The 22,925-nt window shown below is 36.8% G+C and overlaps 1 protein-coding gene across 1 annotated transcript in view; it reads left to right on the top strand.

The window, feature by feature from the left end:
* Window positions 1-22,925, top strand: part of rbpjb (recombination signal binding protein for immunoglobulin kappa J region b) — a 44,578-nt gene that overhangs the window by 18,151 nt on the left and 3,502 nt on the right. Inside the window, exons 2-6 of the mRNA XM_059535604.1 lie at window positions 8,320-8,358; window positions 18,120-18,215; window positions 20,989-21,154; window positions 21,298-21,472; window positions 21,645-21,782. Coding sequence (XP_059391587.1) covers window positions 8,320-8,358; window positions 18,120-18,215; window positions 20,989-21,154; window positions 21,298-21,472; window positions 21,645-21,782 — 614 coding nt within the window. The remainder of the gene's footprint in view (window positions 1-8,319; window positions 8,359-18,119; window positions 18,216-20,988; window positions 21,155-21,297; window positions 21,473-21,644; window positions 21,783-22,925) is intronic.

Here is a 22,925-nt window from a genome sequence, read left to right as displayed (position 1 = left end):
ATAATCAATAATAGCAATTACTCCAGTAAAAAAAAAAAGTTCATAGTCGGTTGTGCTCTTACATCAAATCTGTCTATTACAAACATTCACCTTTTCAATTCACAAGATGGTCATGTCAGTTGTTTGTGGGTGATTTGTCTCATTCTGACGGCACCCATGCACTGCAGAGGATCCATTGGTGAGCAAGTCATACAATGCAATGCAAAGTTTTTCCAAATCTAATCCCATAAAGAAACTAATTTACATTTGAATGGATGAATGAAATACATTTTTATTTAAATTTTTTAGCATATGTACATTTTTGGGTGAACTATTCCTTTAATGACGATTTCCATACCCTATGTAAAATAAAGAGTATAATATACTTATTTATTTATTTATTTTTTTCCAGAAGATCTAGGAGAATTTAACGCTATTCTCTGTGATCTTGTCTTGACAAAAGGCCTACAATCAGCATGTCTCAGGGGAATGCTATTGAAAGCTGAAAATGATTTTTGTCACCCTGTGTCTCAGTTACTGTCTTGGTTCTGAAGTGTGTGAAGCTCTTAACTGTCAGTCAGTCCCATGAGGATAGATACAAAGAAACAGCCACGGGTCAAGTCAGATAGATAGTGGCAGAGCTGGAGAGAGAGAGCGCTATCTTACCACATGACCTCACTGAGTAAATAGGATAAGACTCGAGCTGAAATCTGGGGACTTTTTTTTCCATTTTTTTTAATCCCTCTCTTTTTACGAGCTGAAAAAAAACATTTCCTCATAACACCACCAGTGAAATGGAATAGCCATCACTTGAGTCACATTCGGCATCATATTTTCCTCAGGATCAAATGAATGTAAATTTGCTCCAAAACAATAAAATCTGGGCGTTCTGTCATTGTTTTGTGTTCTGATTAACTCAAGGCGTGTCGAGTAGAGTTTCAGTGAGCTGAATTAGTGGCGTTTCACAAACAGCTAAGTGTGATAGTGTTCAATGCATGACACTTGCACATCTCTGAACATGCTCATGTTCACGCTCAACTCCTCTCTCTGTAGGAAGACTTCAAGGAAATGCTGGTGGTTTTTCGTCGAAATTGTATCTCTTTTTCTCTCTTATCACTCACACTTTCTCCACACTTCACATCTCTCTCTCTCTCTCTCTCTCTCTCTGCGCTCTCTTGTGACGGCTCTTTTTCCAGCATCTTGACATGTGGTGGGATCCCGATTTGATTGACTTCCACAGCCTTCATGTTTGGTCTTGTAGCCAATTAAAGTCTCTGTGGCTTGAAGAAGTAGTCTTTTTTCTCCATCAGACCCAGACACGAATAACCCGAGGACTTTTTTTCAATTCTGTATACTTTTTTTAGTATAAGTGCATGATTCTACACAAATGGCACAGAAATATCAAGTAGGCCTTGCTGTATGTCAGTCAAGGGAAGTGGCACGTATTGATATTGGCGTTTGTCAGAATGTAGCGCTGTTTTTATAACAGGTGCACGTTAACCACAATGTTTCAGATATAAAACTCTTTTAGCGCCTGATTCTTCCACTGATGGGCCATAACTGTGCCTGCAAATGAAACGTGCACATGATGGGCCTTTGCTGATATGCAAAATGAGTTACGCATTTGGAGTGGAAAAGTTGTGAAAGTGAGCGTGTGTTTTTCCTTCAGTGTGTTTTTCTTGTAGTATTTCGAAACCTGAATTGTCTGATTGAACAAGCAGTCCTCTGAACTTTCATGCCAAAATAACTGCAGTAAGAGTGAACCGAATTTAATGTACCTATCTGACGAATAAAAGTAAAAATTGAGCAGTAAAATATTTCATTCTTAATATAAATGGATGTCAAATGAAAGCATGCTTCAATTCCATTGCTCATTGCTATACAAATGCATCTTTAAAGTCAACGTGAAATAAAAATTTACTCAGTTACTGTCATAACACACATTCCTGGTTTTATTGTGTGATGTATTAAGTTATTCGAAAGAAAAAGTTCTTTGTAATCTTCCATCAAAATGTAATTACTTTCTCTGCCTCTGAAATGTCTTTGCTTTTAATTTTCCTATAGTTTAAGCAGAAATCATAAAGTCTACAGCAATAGTAGCAAATAAAGATAGATTTATTTAGACACATTACCGCTGGGAGACATCAAGATGCTCTCAAGGGTGAACTTGACCTTAACCTTCCACATCCTTCATGCAGATCTGGCTCTGTTCTGATGCAGAGCGCCTACTTTTCACTTTTCAGTCACTTCCCAGTGGATAAAATCAAGCTGTGCCTTAGGCCATCCTTAAAAATATTTTGGTTTGCAGTACAGGAAAATTAAAAAAAAAAAAAAGGGTCGGTAGGTAGGTCTATATTTTTTTTTTTTCAAGTTTCAATGTAAAAAAAAAGTACAATTTTGGTGATGGTTATTACGTAGGTATGAATTTAAACAAATTAGCATATCGTGACGTCACTGACTGGGTCTTCAACCCGTGCCTTCGGGCGCATCATTGCAAACCTCATTTTGATGCAGGCTATATAGACCACAAACAAATTGAAATCTTTGTCAAAAACATGTTAATTGCATGACCTTCAGGTGAGAAGAAAAAAATTTGGTACTGTTTAACTTGCATCCACCGCTAGGTGTCACCTACAAATGAGAGACTGTTTACTTTGCTTTCTTGGATTGTCACTTTTGTAAAAAAAACAAAAAAAAAAACCAATCCTGTTTGATTTGATTGACAAGTGTTCATTGAATTGATTTAGCATGTCTAGATGCATTTATTACAGCAAATAACACCAAATATAGGTAAATCCACGGACAACAGGCAGGAAGAATGTAAAGATGCAATATATTGGTAAAGACCAATATTTCTGATGATTTATTGGCGTTAAGTTACATCCACAATGACAAACAGGAGTGCAACATTCTCGAAAAACAATACGCAGAGTGGACTGCCATAACAATGCAAAACATTTACTGCAGGCTTCAACATGGCTGTGTTTACGATTAAAAATGTCAACAACAACAAAAAATCGCATACGTAGGCGATTCTAGCCCGAATCAGTATCTGTATGCATAAGACTGTCTGAATACCGGCAGAATTCACATTTCTGTTGTAAAAAGAGCAACATTGTGCAGAAGTATTATTTGCTGTTATGCGTGTTTGTCCGAAGCTGCAGTTGATGTGTGACGCGTGTTCCAAAAAAAAAACTGGACGCGCTCCGAGAGAAGGTCGTTAAAATCAATTTCCTATTTTTGTTTTCGAAACTTGTTGGTTGGTTGGTCCAATCGATTCATGCAATAGATTTTCGAACATGAGGTGACAGTCGACACGGTCACGGTTTTAGACTAGACGGAAGAAGGGATTGGAAAAGATCTGGGCACAGTTTTTCCTGAACTTCGTGCCAAGTTAAAGCGGTGTCGAGCTGTTTTAATGAATTTTTTAGATGTATTATGGTGCCCGAACCCGTATGACTTTGAAAATTGACCGCAAACATTTTGTTTACTGGAGCCGCAGCCATCATTACCAAGCGCGCACCGCTGACTGTGACAGTGAATGAGAGACGAAACGAAGTTAGCGAACGCACAGGCCATAGTGTGACATCCGTTAACCAATAGTGTAAACATAGATGATGTCACATGGGTTGTTTTTTTTTTATTTTTTTAAGAAAGAACGTAGCCTTCGTTTCTATGTAGGCCTAGGCAATTTATATAGAAGTAATTTTACAATACTTACTCAAATATAATTAATATTATTTTATTGCTTTTGTATTAGTTAAATGGTCGGTCTTAACGCAAATGTAAAACCGGTGAATCGGTCGGACTAAATTGACCTAAATTGACAGGGTCAGTCGGGTTACGGCAAACAAGAATATTTTTAAGGATGGCCTTACATTCTGTTTTTATTACAAAAGTAAAATGTGTTGTGAATAGAGTTTTATGTTGATTGTAATGCTGCATGCCTTGACCGCTAAAGGGAAAATGTAAATGGAACACAATGCAGTGGTTTAGAAGGTTCCTGTCGACCCCTCACTTGTGTTCGGTTTGTACATGTTAATATATTTCACTATATGAACAGCATGGATTTTAAATAATTTAATGGTAAGGGAGAGTGTCATATGACAGATATTTCAGAGTAAGAATGGCCCGATGGCCCAGGGCTGGTGTAACAGAGCTTGAGAGCGGTTTGACACAAGGGCCGGTTCTTATGTTTCTGTGTTCCAGTGATCTAACGTTCATCCTCTTGATCATGTGCAACTCTTTTTGTGCTTTGCAAAGTTTGTTCTTGAAGGTTGTTTTGTGAGTTCATTAGCTGGCGGACATGAGGAACATTTCTTTTGTAATTGTGAACAAACCTTTGCACAGTATGCCATTCTCCAGCAAAAGTGCTTTTGATGTTTTACAGTGAGTTTTGTACATTTATATAAAATGATTTTTCTGAGTTGTAAATAAAACCAAGATTATTGGAGAGTGTTTTTCTACTTCAGAATTTCACATTTAAGTCAGCGTGTTGTTTGCTGTTTCTTTGTGGAATTTACTAGATTATATTTCTTTATTTGAGAGAATCTGACATTACATTATATCTGCTAAATGTCCAGCTGTCATTGCAAATTTAAAACCAACTTTTTGTTTATGGGGTAAAAAAAAAAAACAATGCTTAAAGTATATACATATATTTTTCTGCTAGTTAGATAAATATACATTTATTCTTTCCTGTGGCGAGGCGAGCAGAAATGGAAGAAGAGAGAGCCAAAAGAAAAATCCCTATTTATTGAGCTCTGTGCTGGAGATCCAGGGCAGGCGGCTGGTGTTGGCCAGCAGAGCTGTGGCCCCAGATGGGCCCCTGATTGTGGGGTTTGTGTAGTAGCAGCATGTGCTTGAAGCGAGCTGGTATCCATTATCCTCTCAAACATCAGCACTTCACTGTGGGAACCTTATTGATCTACAGCTCTATAATTATTCTACTAGCACACACATGCACACACACACACACTCTCTCTCCCTCTCTCTCTTCTATTTTATCTTTCTTCTAAACCCCTGATCCTCTTTTTTGCTATTTTATTCTTCTCTTTTAATTGCTTTTTTGTCTCTTTCTTATCTTCCTCTTCTCCCACACACGTGCCTCATCCCTTCCCATAATTCCAGCCCTGTCTGTCGTCTTCTTCATTCTTTCCCTCCCTTTCTTTCCAATGTTCCCTCACTCAATGACCTTTTGTGTTCTAGCAGATTTGGGAACAAGCTTTGCTGTTTGTCTACAAGTAAATAAGAGCTAATTTCTCTGATTATGTATTACAACACTGCAATTGCCGAGTCAGGATATGGGTATTCAGTCAAGTTGTGACAAGTTGCAGGCTTGCACTTGTGCTTCAATTCAGAGTTTCCAACAGTTTTTTCTTTTTCTTAGAAACTTCAGAAAGCAGGGCTGATCAATTAATTGTCTGTTAAATGAGATTACAATTATATAGATTTCTCATTTTTATCAGTGTTGAAAACAGCTGTGTAATATTTTGTGGAAATAGGATTCCTTGATAAATAAATAGTAATTTTGAAGAACGACATTTATTTGAAATTGAAATCTTAGCATCTTTAATCTAGCACTCTATTGTAATTCTATTTAAAAAAAATAAAAGAAAGAAACATGCCCCTTTTAGATTTGCACTCTATTCATTTACTAACTGCTTGTTTTCTTAAAAAAAAAAAAAACATATTAGATAAAATATTTTTTTATTGTATCTATTCGTTTTCTTTTTATTTATTATACAATTAATACAAGCAAAAAAGGCCTCCAACTCTAGCTTGCTCTATTCTCTTTCCATACTCTCTGTTTTCTTTTTATTTATTATATAATGGAAAAAGACAACAACCTTGCTGCGTGAACTGCGTTAAGCTGAGACTTGTTATAACACTTGCATATCATTGCTCTTTTCTTAATTTTGATTGCTTCCATTGTCCTCATTTGGAAGTCGCTTTTTGATAAAAGAGTCCGCTAAATGACTAAATGCAAATCTTATAACATTATGAAATATAAAATATGTGTATTTGCTCAATTTGATCAATTTAATGTGCTCTTGCTCAACTAAAACTATTCATTAACGAACACATATCTCTGCTTGCTGTGGATGTGTTTACTGAAAGAATAAGGTGTGCTGTTGCCCTCTGCAAAATACATATTTTCTTATAACGTTTATTAATAAATATGAATTGCAATTACAATATCAAGGGGAGTAAAAAAATAATCATTTATTTTAAGGTCCAATACTTGCCATTAACAAACCATTAATGATGATTTTTGCCTGAATAAACCCCTAATTTGCTGCTTATTGGTAGTTAATGAGGTAGATATTAAGTTTGGGTATTGGGTAGGATTAGGGATGTAGAATATGTGCTTTATAAGTACAAATAAGCAGTCAATATGTATAGGCATGGTAATAAGCTATAGTTAATAGTAAGAATTGGTCCCTACTAAAGTGGTACCGAATTAATATTTTGTAATGCTTTGTTTTTTTTACTATGCACAGCTTTTTTTCAGAGAAAAGCTGTTATTGTAGTGTCCTCTCTCAGTCTGCGGTGGTCTTCTCCGGTCTCGTGGCATTGGCAGCGTGACTTGATTTGAGATCTTCCTGTAACTCCCTCAGGTTCGCTGGGGTTGGATCAGGAAGCTCCAGCCATCGATTTTTCTCTCTTCTTCTATTTTAAACCCTCCACCGTCTCTGTCTTCTCTCAGCTTTAACCTCGAGGCTGCTGTCAGTTTAGCGCGGACCCCTGGGGATCAGCTGTACCGTAAAGACTACGCCTCGGGCCCGTGTTTGCTTTACTAAAACACACTCAAACAAACTAGTGGCCAGATACTCAGTCAAACAAACATCATTTGTTTAACCTTAAAGAGTGCTGCTGTGCTGATACAATTGTACATGGTAATTATTTGTCTCTTAATATTTCATCAGTGTGTGTTGTGCTTTTAAAAAATGTATTTATATGATATATTAAATAATATTTTTCCTTTTTTGGAAGGATGACCCCCCCCCCCCCCCACCACCACCACTAAGCTCTTTGCAGTGCATTCTGGGATTGCATTTGAACTAATTGGACCGGGGCCAGTGTTGTCTTGGAGCACTGTAGTCTTTCGGTTAGATTTCAAGTAATAACAGTTGTGAGGTCTCTATAGTAACAGCTTCAAACAGAAGGGGTCACGACAGGCCTTCAGGTTCTTCTGAAATGAGGCAACGGTTTTCATTATTTGCCGTCTGAGGTCACAAACATAAGTGAAACCATCCAATCAGTGTTCCACATTACTGTACTCTGATGATCTGTTACTCTACAATTCACTGTGACATTTAGGAGAAACACGGCTCTGTCTGCTTGACGTGAAATATCACGTCTGAGGGAATGTCTTTGGACTTTTCTTAGAAACTTTTTTCCAGATTGGATATATATATATATATATATATATATATATAATATATTTTACAAGAAAATTTCAGTTTTTCTACTTCAAAATTTCAGAATTAATTCAATGTGTTGTGTTACTTGCCAATTCTTTGTAATTATTTGTGAAATAGACTATGCATTTCTGAGTGAAAATGGTTTCAAAGTAAATCCTGCACAAAATGATTACTATTTCTACTAAGTTTGCTCTGTATAAACTTCGCAAATAGTTAAATCATATTCTTTCTGAAATCCCAGCATGAACTGTGTGAGTTAAGCGGTTTTGTAAAAGTTGAAATATTGGATTAGTAATCGTTAAAGATTAGCAAGCACTAATTTAATCACACTGTATTGATTATATGGTATGTGTTAACACAAGACTACTTTGAAAACTTTATTTATTTTAACATTTATCCCAGAGAATGCCTTGCCTGTAGGCTTCCATTATACGTTATTACTGTAAATGTGATTTATGCTTGTTTTTCCAAAGCGAGGGCTGCGGTAATCAACAGCATCTGTGGCGAGAGCCTAACTTGCGTTTAACCCGGAACATTCCTTTAAATCCCTGTCAAAGAGAACGCGATGCGTTTCTGGCTCCAGGTATCGCTAATCTGTGCCGTTAGACAGCTTTCCTGTGATAATTAGCCTGGTGGATGTAATCAGAATGGGAAAGTGGTTTAGTTTGGCCACCTGTGTGTGTTTGTACACACGGTCATGTGAGCGTGCTCTCGCAAGGTCACTACAACAGCTGCAAGCCTGCTAATCTCAACTTTGAGTGCATGAATGTTGAGTGATGGGAGACGGGCTTGTGTGTGTTACAATGGTACTGTAAAGTACACAGGTGTGCACTCAAATATCTGTGTGCATAAAATCATGTTTTTGTTTGTATTGTGGTTGAATTTCTGCTCAAGTGTTTTTCTCTCTTCACAGGAAGTTTGGGGAGCGCCCTCAACCACAGCGCCTGACGAGGTACATTTATCACCTTCACATGCTAATAGCAAACAAACAAGCTGAGAAAGGTCTCTCTCTGGCACGGCCCACATGTCTGCATGCAAAGCTTGTGTATTACATGAGTTACAGTGACAACAGCGCAACTATCCGCACATGAGTTTTCACTTTAAAACTAAGTTTGCCATTTTTAAAGAAAAATGTTTAAATGTTGTTTTTTTAAATGTTATTGTTTAAAAAATGGTGAAAAATTTGAACATCATGTTACATGGAATTCTACTGTGAAATACTTTCAAATGTTCGATTTCTGGTAAGAAAAAACTAAGATTTACCACATAATTCATGAAAAAAAAAAAGTAAAAGCACATTCCCAGAAGTCGATGCACATCACATTACATATGATTACATTTTATTTAAATGGTTTCGTTTTGTCTTATTTTTGTTATTAGTAATGTGCATTAGCATGATTTGTGTTACATTTTAGGTTGTTTTGTTTGATTGTTCACATATATTTATATATATATATATATATATATATATATATATATATATATATATATATATATATATATATATATATATATATATATATTTACAATTTTCTGGCATCAGTATGCCATATCTTCAACATTGTCACCATATTTTTATGGTAAATTTTTGGCTAACATTACATTTAACGTGAAAATGTAAATTTTACATTATATAAATTATGTTGTTTGCGTGCGCGCGTGTGTGTGTATATTTTAAGTTTAATTGGAAATCAAATTTTTAGGCTACGTCATTTCACATAAGTAACTAGAAAAAAAACGAAACTACATTTAAAAATAAAATGTAAAAATTAAGCTGCATATAAATCAGTTGTGATCCACTTTCCCATATGTGAATGTGATTTCTAACATAGTTAACAGGGTTTCTTAATTTATTCTTCTATGTAGGAAAATACAGACAACTTAAACCTACATTTCCTTTCCTCTAAAATCTGGCCATATTACAGTTTATTTAATGGTCAGTCTGAAAATAAAAGGACATCCTGAGCTGTAGTCCCCACTGAGGTTTAGTTTTAGTGTCTCTCGACACTGCCGTGGAGTTTTTCCATAGCTGCTGTCCCTATTTGTCGCCATCGTTTCGCTCTATTTTCTCCCAACCTCGTTTCCCCTCCTGTCTGTCTATTTAATGCTCTTTTCCTCCATCCATCCTTTTTTGAAAAGTCAAAATTAGAGGCCAAGAATTTGCCCAAGAAATATGGAACGAAATGTTTCAGACGATCCGTTCTGTGAAGCAGCTCCAGTCAGCGGTTCGTGTTTTGAGTGGAGAAGTGAGGGACATGGAAAATGATAGAGAGGGGAGAGTTAAGCACCGGCTGCCCAAACCGTGTCGCACGCCCTGCGGTTAACTTACAGCACGACTGCATTCTGGCAGAGAGCACACGCCCTGGCAGGACAGTGCCACCGCTCCACGGCCCCTGTCTGCGCTGGGCCCCATCCTGTGAATCTGAGTGTCATTAGATAAAGACTGGTGTCTCTGTGCATTCTGCTTACAATTCACTGAAGTGTTGTTCAGTTCAGTCACAGGTTAGGAGCAGCTTAGATCAGGTTAATTTGGGTCTAATGCTTTCTGTAGACTGTCTATTGTTAATGAGATGTGCACCATGGTGTGATGACTTGGGGATAAAGTGATGAAATGTGTGTGTGTGTGTGTGTGTGTGTGTGTGTGTGTGTGTGTCGGGGAGCCCATTGCTAAAGATAATATGACATGCCCGGAGGAAGATGAACCTCTTTAAACATCTACAGTCTCAATTAACTGGCAGAGTATTATACAAACCTTCTCCTTCTCGTCTTGTGCACATTCAAACATGCAGCTTTGGCACAAGTAACAGTTTTTGCCAGTATTACTAATTCTGCAAAATTTGGGCATGAACTAACTTGAGCAGTTTGTCACTCATACTTTTCTTCTTTCTCTCTTTTAACTATTTTCTTACTTTTCTCCTACAGTTAACTCCCTGTCTGCTTTTTTATTGTCTAAAGTGATTTAAAACCGGACTGTCTCTCCATCTCTTTAGATGTATTCTTATTCTTATTTATTAATATTTGAAATGGCCTTTGGTGAACTATTTGGCATAATTTGCTACTAATAGGGACATGCAAATCTTAGACAGATTTTAATTATACATACACTTCTTTATGTCCCTTAGTGCAAGATGAATGACCAATATTTTTCATTTGAATAGAAAATTTAATATGTATATCTGCCAACAGTTCATTTTGGCATTTTTTTTTCTAGTGTGCATCTGTTTACATTCAAAAGTTTGGAGTCAATAAGATTTTTTTTTATTCAACAGGGATGGATAAAAAAGTGGAAATAAAGACATTTGTAATGTAAATGCTGTTCTTTTGCACTTATTCATCAAAGTAACCTGCAAAAAAATATGTGATAGTTTCCCAAAAATTTTAAGCACCACAACATTTTTTCAACATTTATAATAATTAAAAATGTTTCTTAAGCACCTAATTTTTTTATTTTTTTTGGCTAGTGATGCATTGAGACATGAGCTTATAGGAGCCATTCATTTAGAGAGTTTAATGATTAAATTCCACATCTGTGACACATACATTGAGAGATCACTGGAAATATGGTTCTTGAATTATGTAGCTCACGTCACATTGAGGTTTTCCCATTGTAAAGTTTCTGTCTTTCTAAAACAATTTGCATCTTTCAGGTCTTTTGGTATAATGTGGTGTTTTGACTTTCATGTCGTGTGGTTTTGAAACGTATTAAAATGTGTGTGTGTGTAGAGTATTTCATTTGTTGCGGGTTTGCTGTTGCGTGTACAGTGTTTGTGTGCGTGTCAAAAGCTCTTCCTGTTGAAGTGCCCATATTTATCATGCTGTTGCTGAAAACGGATGACTCACAAAGGCTTGTCCACTTCTTTCCCCGATGTGTCTAGCTTTGTGTTTATGGGCATCTGTGTAATGCTGTGGTTGCTTGTTATTACTTATGTCTTCTGTTTCTAAATTTGATATTTTATGCCTTTTAAGAAAGGGTTTCTTCTCTTCAGTGGGGTGGAAATAAGCTATCTGAATCTTTCGGGTCTGTTTGAATTAAACATTTCTCAATCAGTCACTACTGTTTTAAGTATATGTGTGTGTTTTCCGTGAGGAAGCTGTCAGAAGAGCTGAAGGTCTGTGGTTTTTCTCTTAAGCACGTGACGTCACATGGCCCAGTGGCTTGACTTTGCGTGCGAGACCTTTGCGTGCGCAGGAAAACTCTGATTGATCTCCAGGACCGCTTGTATGGAGTTGCGTGTTATTTCTGACCTTATTTTACCAGCACTGCAAGGTGCAATAAGCCACGGAATAAATAACGCCACGTTTGGTTCACATGTTCCTCATAAGATGTTGGTCAATGGAATAAAAATCTTAAAATCATATGTTTTCCACTTTAGCATTTGGGTGGTGTATGTTTTAGATCCTAAGTGATCTTTGATCCTTAATCGCATTTGTGAAACGTACACACAACTGCATATATTTTCTAAATCAAGTCGCCAGTAGGTTGTCAGAACAACTAGTCATCTTGGAAAGCTTTGTGTAATTAGGCTTGTTCATCGTCCACCAAGAACTTTCAAAAGCTTGGAGCCAGCAACATTTTTGTTAATGTTTTTGAAAGTCATTTTTGCTTGCAAAGGCTGGATCTTAAACTGTAACACTGAAAATGTATTATTAAAAATAATAATACAATAAAAATAATATATTATTTATTCCTCTGGTCATTATAACAACCATTACTCTGGTGTTCAGTGTGACATGATCCCACACGCTGATTTGGTGCTTAAGCAACATTTCTTATTATGCTGAAAACATTAATATTTTTTTGGGAATTTGTTATTTTTTATTTTATTTATTTTTTTAACCACTTCAGCTGTTATTTTGATTTTTTGAGAATTAGGCATATGCAATATTGGACCCACCGGTGGGTCCCCAGAGTTGATGTGGTTAAATAGGAAGTATTTCTATTTAAGTACAAAAGACCGCACTTAATGCATTCTTGCTGAACAGAAGGTTATTTTTATTTATTTATTTTTTTTTATATAAAGACCCCAAACGTTAAAATGCTAGTGCATTTGCACCCTTCTGTGAGTATAAATGACTAACTGAGTATAACCTTTTATTGCACAAAACCATAATAGTCATCAGAAACAAACGGAGGTATGTAGATTATGCACAATAGGAACATTGCTCTCAGCAGGTTGTATGAAGCCTGACTGTAATTGTCTTGTTGAAGATGGTAAATTTGTTACAAAAGTTCTGATTCAATGGCTGAGGTTGTGTTGCTTAAAGGACATGCATTTAAAGAGTTTTACCATCTAAAGTTACAATGGTGGCACATTAAAACTCTCTCTGTTAAGCTGCATCTCAAAATTCAAAGCATCTTTGGGGGAAAAAAGCCAAAAAATGTATACAATCTTAGTGGTCGACTGACTAACTGACCGTGTTGACCCAGCTTTGAAGAAACAAATGGTATAACGTAATTTAGCTGAGGGCTATACTGTCAGGTCTTTGATTAAAATGCTAACAGAAGATGTGTGATGGTTTTCCCAGCAACCCTGCAAATGGTGAGGGCCATCAATAAACTCTCTTCTGAGATGCTTTGTAAACACTGCTGGTGTTTTTGAGAATTGTCAGGTTGCCGGATATCAAAGCTGAACCCTCTTGATGTGAAAACACTTGAGCATTGGAGGGAAATGTAGAAAGTCTCGGAATGTGCTTTGGTGCCTGTAATCACGAATCAGACGTGCAGCTGATTTCATGTGCTCCACACATGCTTGTCTCTACACATTTTATCAGTGGATAGGAGAGGAGATTTTGATCTTTACTTTCTGAAGTACATAAGACAAATCCGTGTTGGAGATGGCCACTGAGTCTTGTTTTCCTGAGCACGCACACACGGCAGGTTATTAGAAGTATCAAAGGTATCAGATGACATGGGCCTGAGGAAGATGACATCACCAGATCTGCAGGAATTCACCGTTTGTGTGTGTCCCGTGAGTCTGGGAGGTTCAGCACAGTTCAATATCCGCTCGCTTCCTGATGCTCACTGACATACATGATCTTAGATAAAACTGTATACAACCTGTCAGATTAAATTTCTCTTTAGCGTTCTTAATGAGTGTAAAATCATTTAGCATGTGTATGGCGTAACACTAAAACTACTGTAGGTTTCGACAAACACTGTTTTTTAACTAGAAGTACCATCATAATAAGACAAGCAATAATCTTTAATAAACTGCCATTTATTTATTTATTTATTCATTTTCATAACGATCCATGATCATGTCTTGCCATCTCTTTTTTGGGTAGCCCCACCCACAGAAATGAATAATTACTAGTGCACGATTAATCTCATCCATAATAGAAGTTTTTGTGTACATAAAATGTGTGTGTACTGTGAATATATAAATGCACACACATGCATGTATACATTTAAGAAAAATATATTGTTTATTTAATATATGTGTATATATAATATAAAGTAGTGGTGGGCGGTATACCGGTTCATACTGAATAGCAGTATTTATTATTGTTATGATATAATTTTTTTATATGCCTACCGCAATACCGGTGTATGTGTCTTAAACAATGTTCGGAACACGATGTGGCTCAACACTGTTTCAGAGGGTTCCTCTTTTACTGTTGCACTGTGGTGAGTGCACAGCTGTATGTGTTACTAAACATGACTGCGAAGCAGTGTTCATTTTGACAGGAATTTTTGATTTAGTCTTTATCATGAGATGAAAATGCTTAACAGTTGTAGTCACATTTTAGTCATATGAGTCTTATATAGATTTAGTCTAGTTTTAGTCAACGAAAAGTCATTGCATTTTTGTCAGCTTTTAGTCAAACTGCTGTTACCAACATTTATTTTGGTAGTTATTTTCTATGTACTCTACGATAAATTTGAATCAAGGATTGAATTTGGAAAAACTTGAATAAATGATGACAATTTTCATTCTTGGGTGAACTATCCCTTCAATAGTAGTGAAAAGGGAGCATCTTATAAAAAATTATAGTTGTTCATGTATATTTAATAATTTATAATTTTTTGAAAAAGAAGCAGAACAAGATAATAAGACAAATATGACAGAGATACAAATTAAACTCTTTTTTTCAGATACATTAGGTTTACTTAAAATATTTATTTAATATTTGTTGGTTTAACATGGATAGGTAATTAATTAGGAATGCTGTCCCTTTAATACGGCATGCATGTAATACTGACACGTTCAGTTTTCTTCGCAAAATTCCTATGGGGTTTTATCAGGTTTTTTTTTTTTTTAATTTACTTAAAATAAAGCCTGTGGTAAACATAACTTTTACGATGTTTTTTTTTGTATAGTTTTGTACAGGGCATGAAAACGGAAAAAATAAAATAAATTAAATCGGTTCACTCCGAGCAAAATCGATATTTTTACATTTCTGTTCCCGCGTTCCTCTGATATCATTACCGTTCCAAAACCGGTTCCGGTGGAAGAAATACCGGTTAATAATGTTATTTTTTTTAAAACAATTTTCTTTGCCTATAATTTGCCTAATAATAAAGTACAGTGTTTTCTTTAGTTAAAAAGAACAGGGAAAAGGAGCGATCTGGTAAAGCCAATAACCTGCTGAGTTAAGTCACAGCCAACTTCTTTTCTAGATTTTGGCCAAATTTATACAGGCTACTAAAGAAAGAAAGAAACAAATAAATCTGTTTTGTAAAATACATTTTGTACTACAATGTAAATTACTCACACCCATACCCAAAACAAACATTATGAAGCAGTTATATTCATTTGATAAAACTTATGTATTATGTATTTTTAATAAGTGACTAGATAAGAACGTTTGGGCTGTGATTGTGTGATTGTAATTGTAGAAATTTTTTTAAATTCATCATCAAGCTATGCTTACCACAGGCTTTATTTTACTCATAAATTGAAAAAAAACCCATTATAAAACCCCATAAGAAAATCTGGAAGGAACCCGCCGTGAATTACTCTTCTGTGTTCTGACGTCAGAATGATCTTCTACCATTTGGACCCCAGTACCCCAGAAAGTATTCAACGTAATCAGCGTGGTTTACGTTCAGGATAAAGTGCGTGAATGCTGACCGTAAACAACGCTGATTCCGTTCAAAATGTCAGAGGTCAGTAACCTGGGGACAAGAATTGTTGAATAAATTGTTATTATTGTTTTCTTGATGTTATTATTGTTTTTCCACTGATGTCACATGGACTTTTTTACTGATGTCCTAGCTAGGTTAATAGACCTTGGAACATTGCAGTTGTGTTGCTGTCTATAGGAAAGTCAGAAAGCTCTCAGAATGCATAAAAAATAACTTAATTTGTGTTCTGAAGATAAATGTAGGTCTTCCGAGGTCCAAACGACTTGAGGGTGAGTCATTAATGACATAATTTTTTTTTCTGGGTGAACTAACCCTTTAGACTCCAACTGAACAAGCCACAGGCTACAGTACCAAAACTCCATGTTGGTACACCTTTTGTCTTCAGACCTTTTAACCAAACAGGTACTGATTCATTGTTTCTGCTGGTAAAGCACAATAATAAGTGTGTTCTGTCTAATTTTTCTTTTTGCATCTCTAAAAAAACTACTACGGTACTAACATACCTTCAGAAGCGACAACCAATGAGCGTAAAGATTCTGTCAAAGATTTCAAAATGCTGAAATGCATTGAAACTGTTTCGAGTGTACTTCAACTCATGTCAGTATACAACATTCAGATGGCTCTCCTCAAAAAACACAATGTATTAGCATTACTGGAATAAAAAAAAACAATTCTTAATATGTAATACTTTAGCAGAAGACTACCAAATGCACCTTTATTTTATAGAAGATTGTTTCTATTTTAATGACACATGTGTGGTGTTGCATTTTGTTCTCACTGTGGGTATACACATTTGCTGGTGGTAACTTGACTAGGCCAGTGTGTGAATTTACATTTACTTTAAGTGTTAGTGATTAGTCCTGCTGTTAGTCTTGGTGCATGGAGCCTGTCTCTCGTCTTGTAGGAGAAGGATTATTGTCAGAGCACAACCCTTTCACCTCTCTTCCCTCTCGTACTTCCCCTCCCACCCTCATGTCACAAGGCCCCCTTGCTTTCCATAACAAAAGCCTGTCTAACTTCAGCGTGTGTGAGACATTTGCGTGGCCAAGGGAAGCTGCTTGTGTGTGTGTGTGTGTGTGTGTAAGCTGCCCCCCCCCCCACAATTTCCCCGTCTCTGTGTCCCTCTGAGCATTTTGACGTGTCAGGTGTCACTGACATCTGTGCAAATGGGCGTGTTTTTTTTGTTTTTTTTGGGGAGTGTGTGAGCATCTACGTGAGCATTTTTATCCAACACACGGCCTGTTACATATCAGTGTTTTTCATCTTCCTGCAGAATATTTCTGTTTAGAATTCCGTTGAATGTGTGTCTTGTGTGTAACGTACGTTTTTTTTTTTTTTTTTTATGTTTCCTTGAAATGCACTATACTTCCAGAGTGTCCACATTTAGCGAGCTAAATTAAGTTTGCACATGCTGGGATGTTTTTCGTTAGTTAACTGAGGTAATTGGAACACTGACACGAAATCGAAATTCTTCGATCATGAGCTAAGAGATTTTGCGCCGTTTGACATGTACACACACACATTGCAGTCCTTTTGCCCTTTTTCTTACCCCCCTCTTCCCCTTCTTTTTATTTTAAAGACCCCCAGCTGGAAAGCTGAGGTTTTTGGCCACAGTGTTTGTGTGCTTTCTGCAAGCAACACATAGTTGCACTCACCAGAGAATTGGCTAATCAAACTTGGGCCTGTGTTTCTAGTCAAGCTCTGGAGATTTGGGTTTTGAAGCGCATACAGGCCTTCAGAAAGCTTTCCCTTTAAAGAAACACACGCATACACCACATGCTTTTACCAGAACCCTCTACAATTGCACTTCAAAAGTGGTTTAACAGGTCTAAAACACAAGGATGTGTTTTAAAAACTCAAAACTGTGGCATATGAGTTAAAACACATGAGTAAAAAGCCAAGTAGAAGTTGTATAGAGTTGCAGTATTTATGAAGGTACTTCTCAAAAATGTAATCTTGCCTGTTTCAGTAATGGATTTTTGTTTTATCTATGATACCTTTACACCAAAGTCCAAGTCAGGTCACTTGGCAGCCATAATTGTGTTTGCAAGTACAGGTCCATTCAACAACTAAAATGGGGAAGGACAAAAATTCTGTAGAAATTCTGTTTTATTAACATACTTAAATTCATCTGACAACAATGTCTCCATATATTGTTGCCCTACAATTCAAATAATGCTTAAAAAGTGCTGGTCCAACTTATGTGCAAGTGAGTTATGGAATAAACAATCAGACGATTGGCTCTTTAAACTGTAAAGCGGGATTTTCATTCCTACATTCTCGCCGCCTTCCCGTGACTACGAAAGTTTGTTACATTGGTGCTGAATCCTGGGAAGAAGGAGGCGGGAACCGGCAAACAATTAAATAAAACTTTAATTTGCTCTTCCGTGGGACTCGAGACCAGTGAGTGGTGCAGGTGTCGCGCATTAGCATTTACTCCACCGGCCTTGCTCTGTCCCACGGTTCTCGGCCCCGCCCCTCTCGTCACATTGAATTTCAAAGTTGATATGTGAAGTTAAAAAAAAAGAAATGTTGGATATTACATTTTTAATTGAGTACTTGGCTATAGAATTTCTCAAATTTCCTATCTGTCTTATGAGGTTCTTTTGCTTTTGTGATTTCAGAGAAGCCATGCGGAATTACCTGAAGGAACGAGGAGACCAAACTGTGCTCATCCTTCACGCTAAAGTTGCACAGAAATCATACGGCAATGAAAAAAGGTAAATGACAACTATAATTCATGATATTCATCATGAGATGAAATGTAAATGATTTGGGAGGGGATAAGTGTAAATACTTAACTTTTACCATATTTCTTATTTAATCCCTGGTGGTTGCATTGTGTCTCATTGTTTTCAGCATCTTACGCCATGAGCATTGCAATTTTAATAAAGTTTCACTTTTAACCCCGTGTTCCACTTCTAAGCTCTCTATCTATCTGTTTTTGGGAGAAAAAAAATGTATCCCATGGCTATGTGAAACCCCTTACAAACCCCGTCCATCTCTTCTTCCCTAAGGTGGGGAAATTAGTTTTTTAGAGAAGAATGCAGTAAGATGAAGAGTTAAAGGGACAAGAGAAGGAAAGAACATTTGGGAAGAAATAAAGGAGTAAGAGAGAAGCTGATAAGAAAAGAAACCAAATAATGAGAGGAAAGAGAAAAGAAATGATTAAGGAGGCGAGGTGATATGAGACAGGGAAGTGAAGGAGAGAAGGTCAGCGGAAAGTGAGACAAGATGATAACTGTAGAGAAACACAGTGTCTGGGGAACTGATGTCGCGGTTACAGCTCGCTCTGCCTCATTTGGCAGAGAGACAGCGCTGTTATTTGTGAACAGCACAGCCAAAACCTGGACACATGTCAAGAGCGACAGAATACCAGATGAGAGCCAGAAAGAACAAAAATGTGTGCTTCATGAAATCATATACATGTGTTCTGTAATCAGAGATGGTTTATGACTAGGAAGTGTATCATTTAGCTTCAATTGAAAATGAATGTGAAGCACTTGACTTATTTCACCAGTTCTGCTTCTTTGCATGTCCTTGTTGTGACCCCGTTTACTTTTAAAACAGCTAATGGTTACTTTTAATGTTGCTAACTCGTCCCAGTGCTACGAACGCAAGTGGTTCATTTAATAATGTGGTTTGTTAAGAAGAGGTGTGCTCCTACTATTAGAACTAACAGCTTGATTTACAGTTTTTGCCTAGCAGACAATAAAACCATGAAATGTCCCAGCAACCACCCTGACAACTGCATAACAATACTTTAACCGTCACCCATGACACCCTGTAAACCACCAAAGACAGTGTAGCAACTATACAGCAGTGCCTTGATAACCACCCAGGAAACCTAGGAACGCCCTGGTAAACACCATAGCACCTCTGACCTGACACTATTGCAACGCCCTTAAAACCACCCGGAACACCCTGTTGACCCCATAGCACTGCCCTATGCCCTAATGCATTATTATGTTCTTTGTAGCTAAATTGGTATGTAGATTTACAAGGTGATAATCATTGAAATTACTTTATAAATGTTAGGTAGATTAAACCAGCACAGTTTTATTCCTATCTTGTCAGTGGCAGATTGATACAGATCAAACCCCCTAGGCCGGTGGTCCAGTCTAAGACATGATTTTTCACTATTAGGATGTGAAAGTAGACTTCAGACTTGTCTTTTCCTTTTTCATTTCAGAAGCACCAGTACAGAATATGCTAAACGGTACAAATGAGGCCGTCATGTGTTAGGTGAAACATGATTGGGGTTGGGTCTGCCCCCAACTCATGTCTACAGCATGTTTCAGTTTGACTGGATGTGGAACCGCTGTTATTCCCCTTTTATTGCACCAGTTTTCGGATATTAGCTGCAGTTGTGTGTCATGAGTATTCCCCCGCCTCATGTCTAGACAAGCATCTCTCCAAGATGAGGTGCAGTGAGCTGATAACGTCACCCACAGAGATCACGGCTTTAATGTCAAGTGCTTCTGCTTTCAAGGTCATGCTGATTGATATTGGTTCGCTCCAGCATCTCTTTGATGATGTAGGTCACAAAAAAACATGAGATGAGCAAAGATAACATAACATTCAAACTCTGGTGGGGGATCTGAAATGTGCCTTGTGCTCAGGTTAGCTTGGGTTTGGATTCTGTGTGTTTTTGACTGTCTGATGGTGGTTTCGTGCGTGTGTCCTGAAAGTGAGAGCTGTATCAACACTACACTTATGCTGCCACCTAGTGCTGATCTGAAGTCATCCTGATAGGTCATGTACATTTGATGTGTAATGTACAGTTGCTGTACATTCATTCAGTTTACAGTTGTGTTCATAATTGTATATTTTCTTATTAATGCAAATCTTGGAGAATCTGTTGAAGTTGAATATTTAATATAATTAATGTTTAATGTTATTTATTTTTCTGCCTAGATGCTTATTAAACATTTGATTGATTGATTGATTGACTGATTGATTCATTGATTCATTTATTCTCGCATTCACCTAAGCAGCATTTTATTTGATTTAGTTATGTTTTAAATATTAATTCATTCATTTATTCCTGCCCAAGAGCAGCATTTTATTAGTTTGTTTGTTTGTTTTTAAATATTTATTCATCCATCCATTTCTGCCCAAAACAGCATTTCATTCATTCTTTCATTAATTCCTGACCAATAGCAGCATTTTATGTATTTGTGATGTGATTATTTCAGTCTTTCTTTTTTAATAAATGTGCTAAAATGTCAACAATTCTGTGTTTTTCTGTCAATATGGGGTGCTGTGTGTACATTAATGAGGAAAAAAAATGAACTTACATGATTTTAGCAAATGGCTGCAATATAACAAAGAGTGAAAATTTTAAGGGGGGTCTGAATACTTTTTGTACCCACTGTATCTGATATCTTAATAAATAAATATATTTTGTCTAAATATATTTACTATATTATATTCTGCCATGCCAGTGAGTTTTTCATGATCAAGCATCACTCAAATTATGTTCTGTTTTAGGTTTTTCTGTCCTCCCCCTTGTGTGTATCTGATGGGCTGTGGATGGAAGAAGAAGAGGGAGCAGATGGAGCGAGACGGCTGTTCTGAGCAGGAGTCCCAGCCCTGCGCCTTCATCGGCATCGGAAACAGTGACCAGGAGATGCAACAGCTAAACTTAGAGGGCAAGGTAATGTGCTTGCGCACACACACACACAGACACACAGAGAGATGTGCTGCCAGAATAAAATGACGAGCTACTAAGCCAAATCAATACCATTAGCATCCCATCATTTTTCTCATGAATACACCAATCTTGCCTCCTCCCTGCAGAACTATTGCACAGCCAAAACATTGTACATCTCAGACTCAGACAAACGCAAGCACTTCATGCTGTCGGTGAAGATGTTCTACGGGAACAGCGCAGACATCGGCGTCTTCCTCAGCAAGAGGATCAAGGTCATCTCCAAACCTTCCAAAAAAAAACAGTCCCTCAAAAACGCAGACCGTGAGTATATTCACCACCCACTTGAAGGAAATGCATTTACAACCGTTTGACAGTTTTTGAATGAATGACGTCCTGCTATATAAGAAATATGGAAATGGGATAGTAGACAGGGCTTTTGATTCACACAACATTGTCTGAAGTCTCTGTGGTTTGTTCCTTCTCCTGTGTGCAGTCTGTATAGCATCAGGAACGAAAGTGGCGTTATTTAACCGACTTCGCTCGCAGACGGTCAGTACACGTTACCTGCACGTAGAAGGAGGAAACTTTCACGCCAGCTCACAGCAGTGGGGAGCTTTCTTCATACACCTCTGTAAGTCTTTGGGCACATTTCTGTGGAGTAATGTTGATTGCCAAATTGTTAAAGAACTGTTCAAGGGGCACACACCCTGGCATAAGTTGGATATACACTAGTGTTCAGAAGTTTGGGATTGATAAGACCTTTTAAAAGTTTTTAAAAGCTCTCTTATGCTCACCAAGTCTGCAATTAGTTTTTTTTTTATCTATCAAAAACAGTGAAAACAGAAATAGTTATAATATTATTACAATAAATTAACTGTTTCTCTTTTAATATATTTTAAAATGTAATGCATTGCCGTGACGTAAATCTGAATTATCAGCAAGCCTTCGTCCAGTCTTCAGTGTCACATGATCCTTCAGAAATAATTCTGATATGCTGAGTGGGTGTACAAGAAACATTCATTATCCTTATCAATGTTTTAAACTGTTGTGCTGCTTAATATTTTTGTGAAAACCATGGAGAATATTTTTTCTTAGATGAATAGAAAGAACAGAATTTATTTGCTATATATATATATATATATATATATAGAGAGAGAGAGAGAGAGAGAGAGAGAGAGAGTAACATTATAAGTCTTTTGTGTCTTTACTGTTCCCTTTCATAAATGTATTTATTCATTATTTCTGACTCCAGAGTTTTCAGTGGTGTACTTTTAAGGATAAAGTGGCCTAAAGTTCACTTAGTTTATGTAATGTTTATAAAGTTTATCTGAAATCTTATATAAACCTAAGAGCAAAACTGACTATACAGGTGTGCTCAAGGAAATCTTGTTTACCTTTAACATGTCTCTTAAACAGAACTTCCACTATATTTCAAAGACTCAATACAGTGAATTACAAATATGTGCTTTTAAGGAAAACTGGTCCTTCCTTAGAAACAGCAGCCACGGCAGACTGATTAACTACTCGAATCCAGAAAGCCAGCCAATCAGAGCAGAGCTTGTCATTAGGACAACATGATTGCCACTGTTGTGTTAAAGGGGTCATATGATGTTGCTATAAAGAACATTATTTTGTGTATTTGGTGTAATGCAATGCGTTTATGTGGTTTAAGGTAAAAAAAAAAACAAAAAAAAACTTTTTTTCCACATAATGTACATTATGTTCTTACATCCAGTGGGGACATAATTACTGATTAGAATGTGGGGTGTGTTAG

Source organism: Carassius carassius, chromosome 3, assembly GCF_963082965.1.
Source record: "Carassius carassius chromosome 3, fCarCar2.1, whole genome shotgun sequence".
NCBI lineage: Eukaryota > Metazoa > Chordata > Actinopteri > Cypriniformes > Cyprinidae > Carassius > Carassius carassius.
Note: the sequence above shows the minus strand (reverse complement) of the source record. Positions and strands in the feature narration are given on the sequence as shown.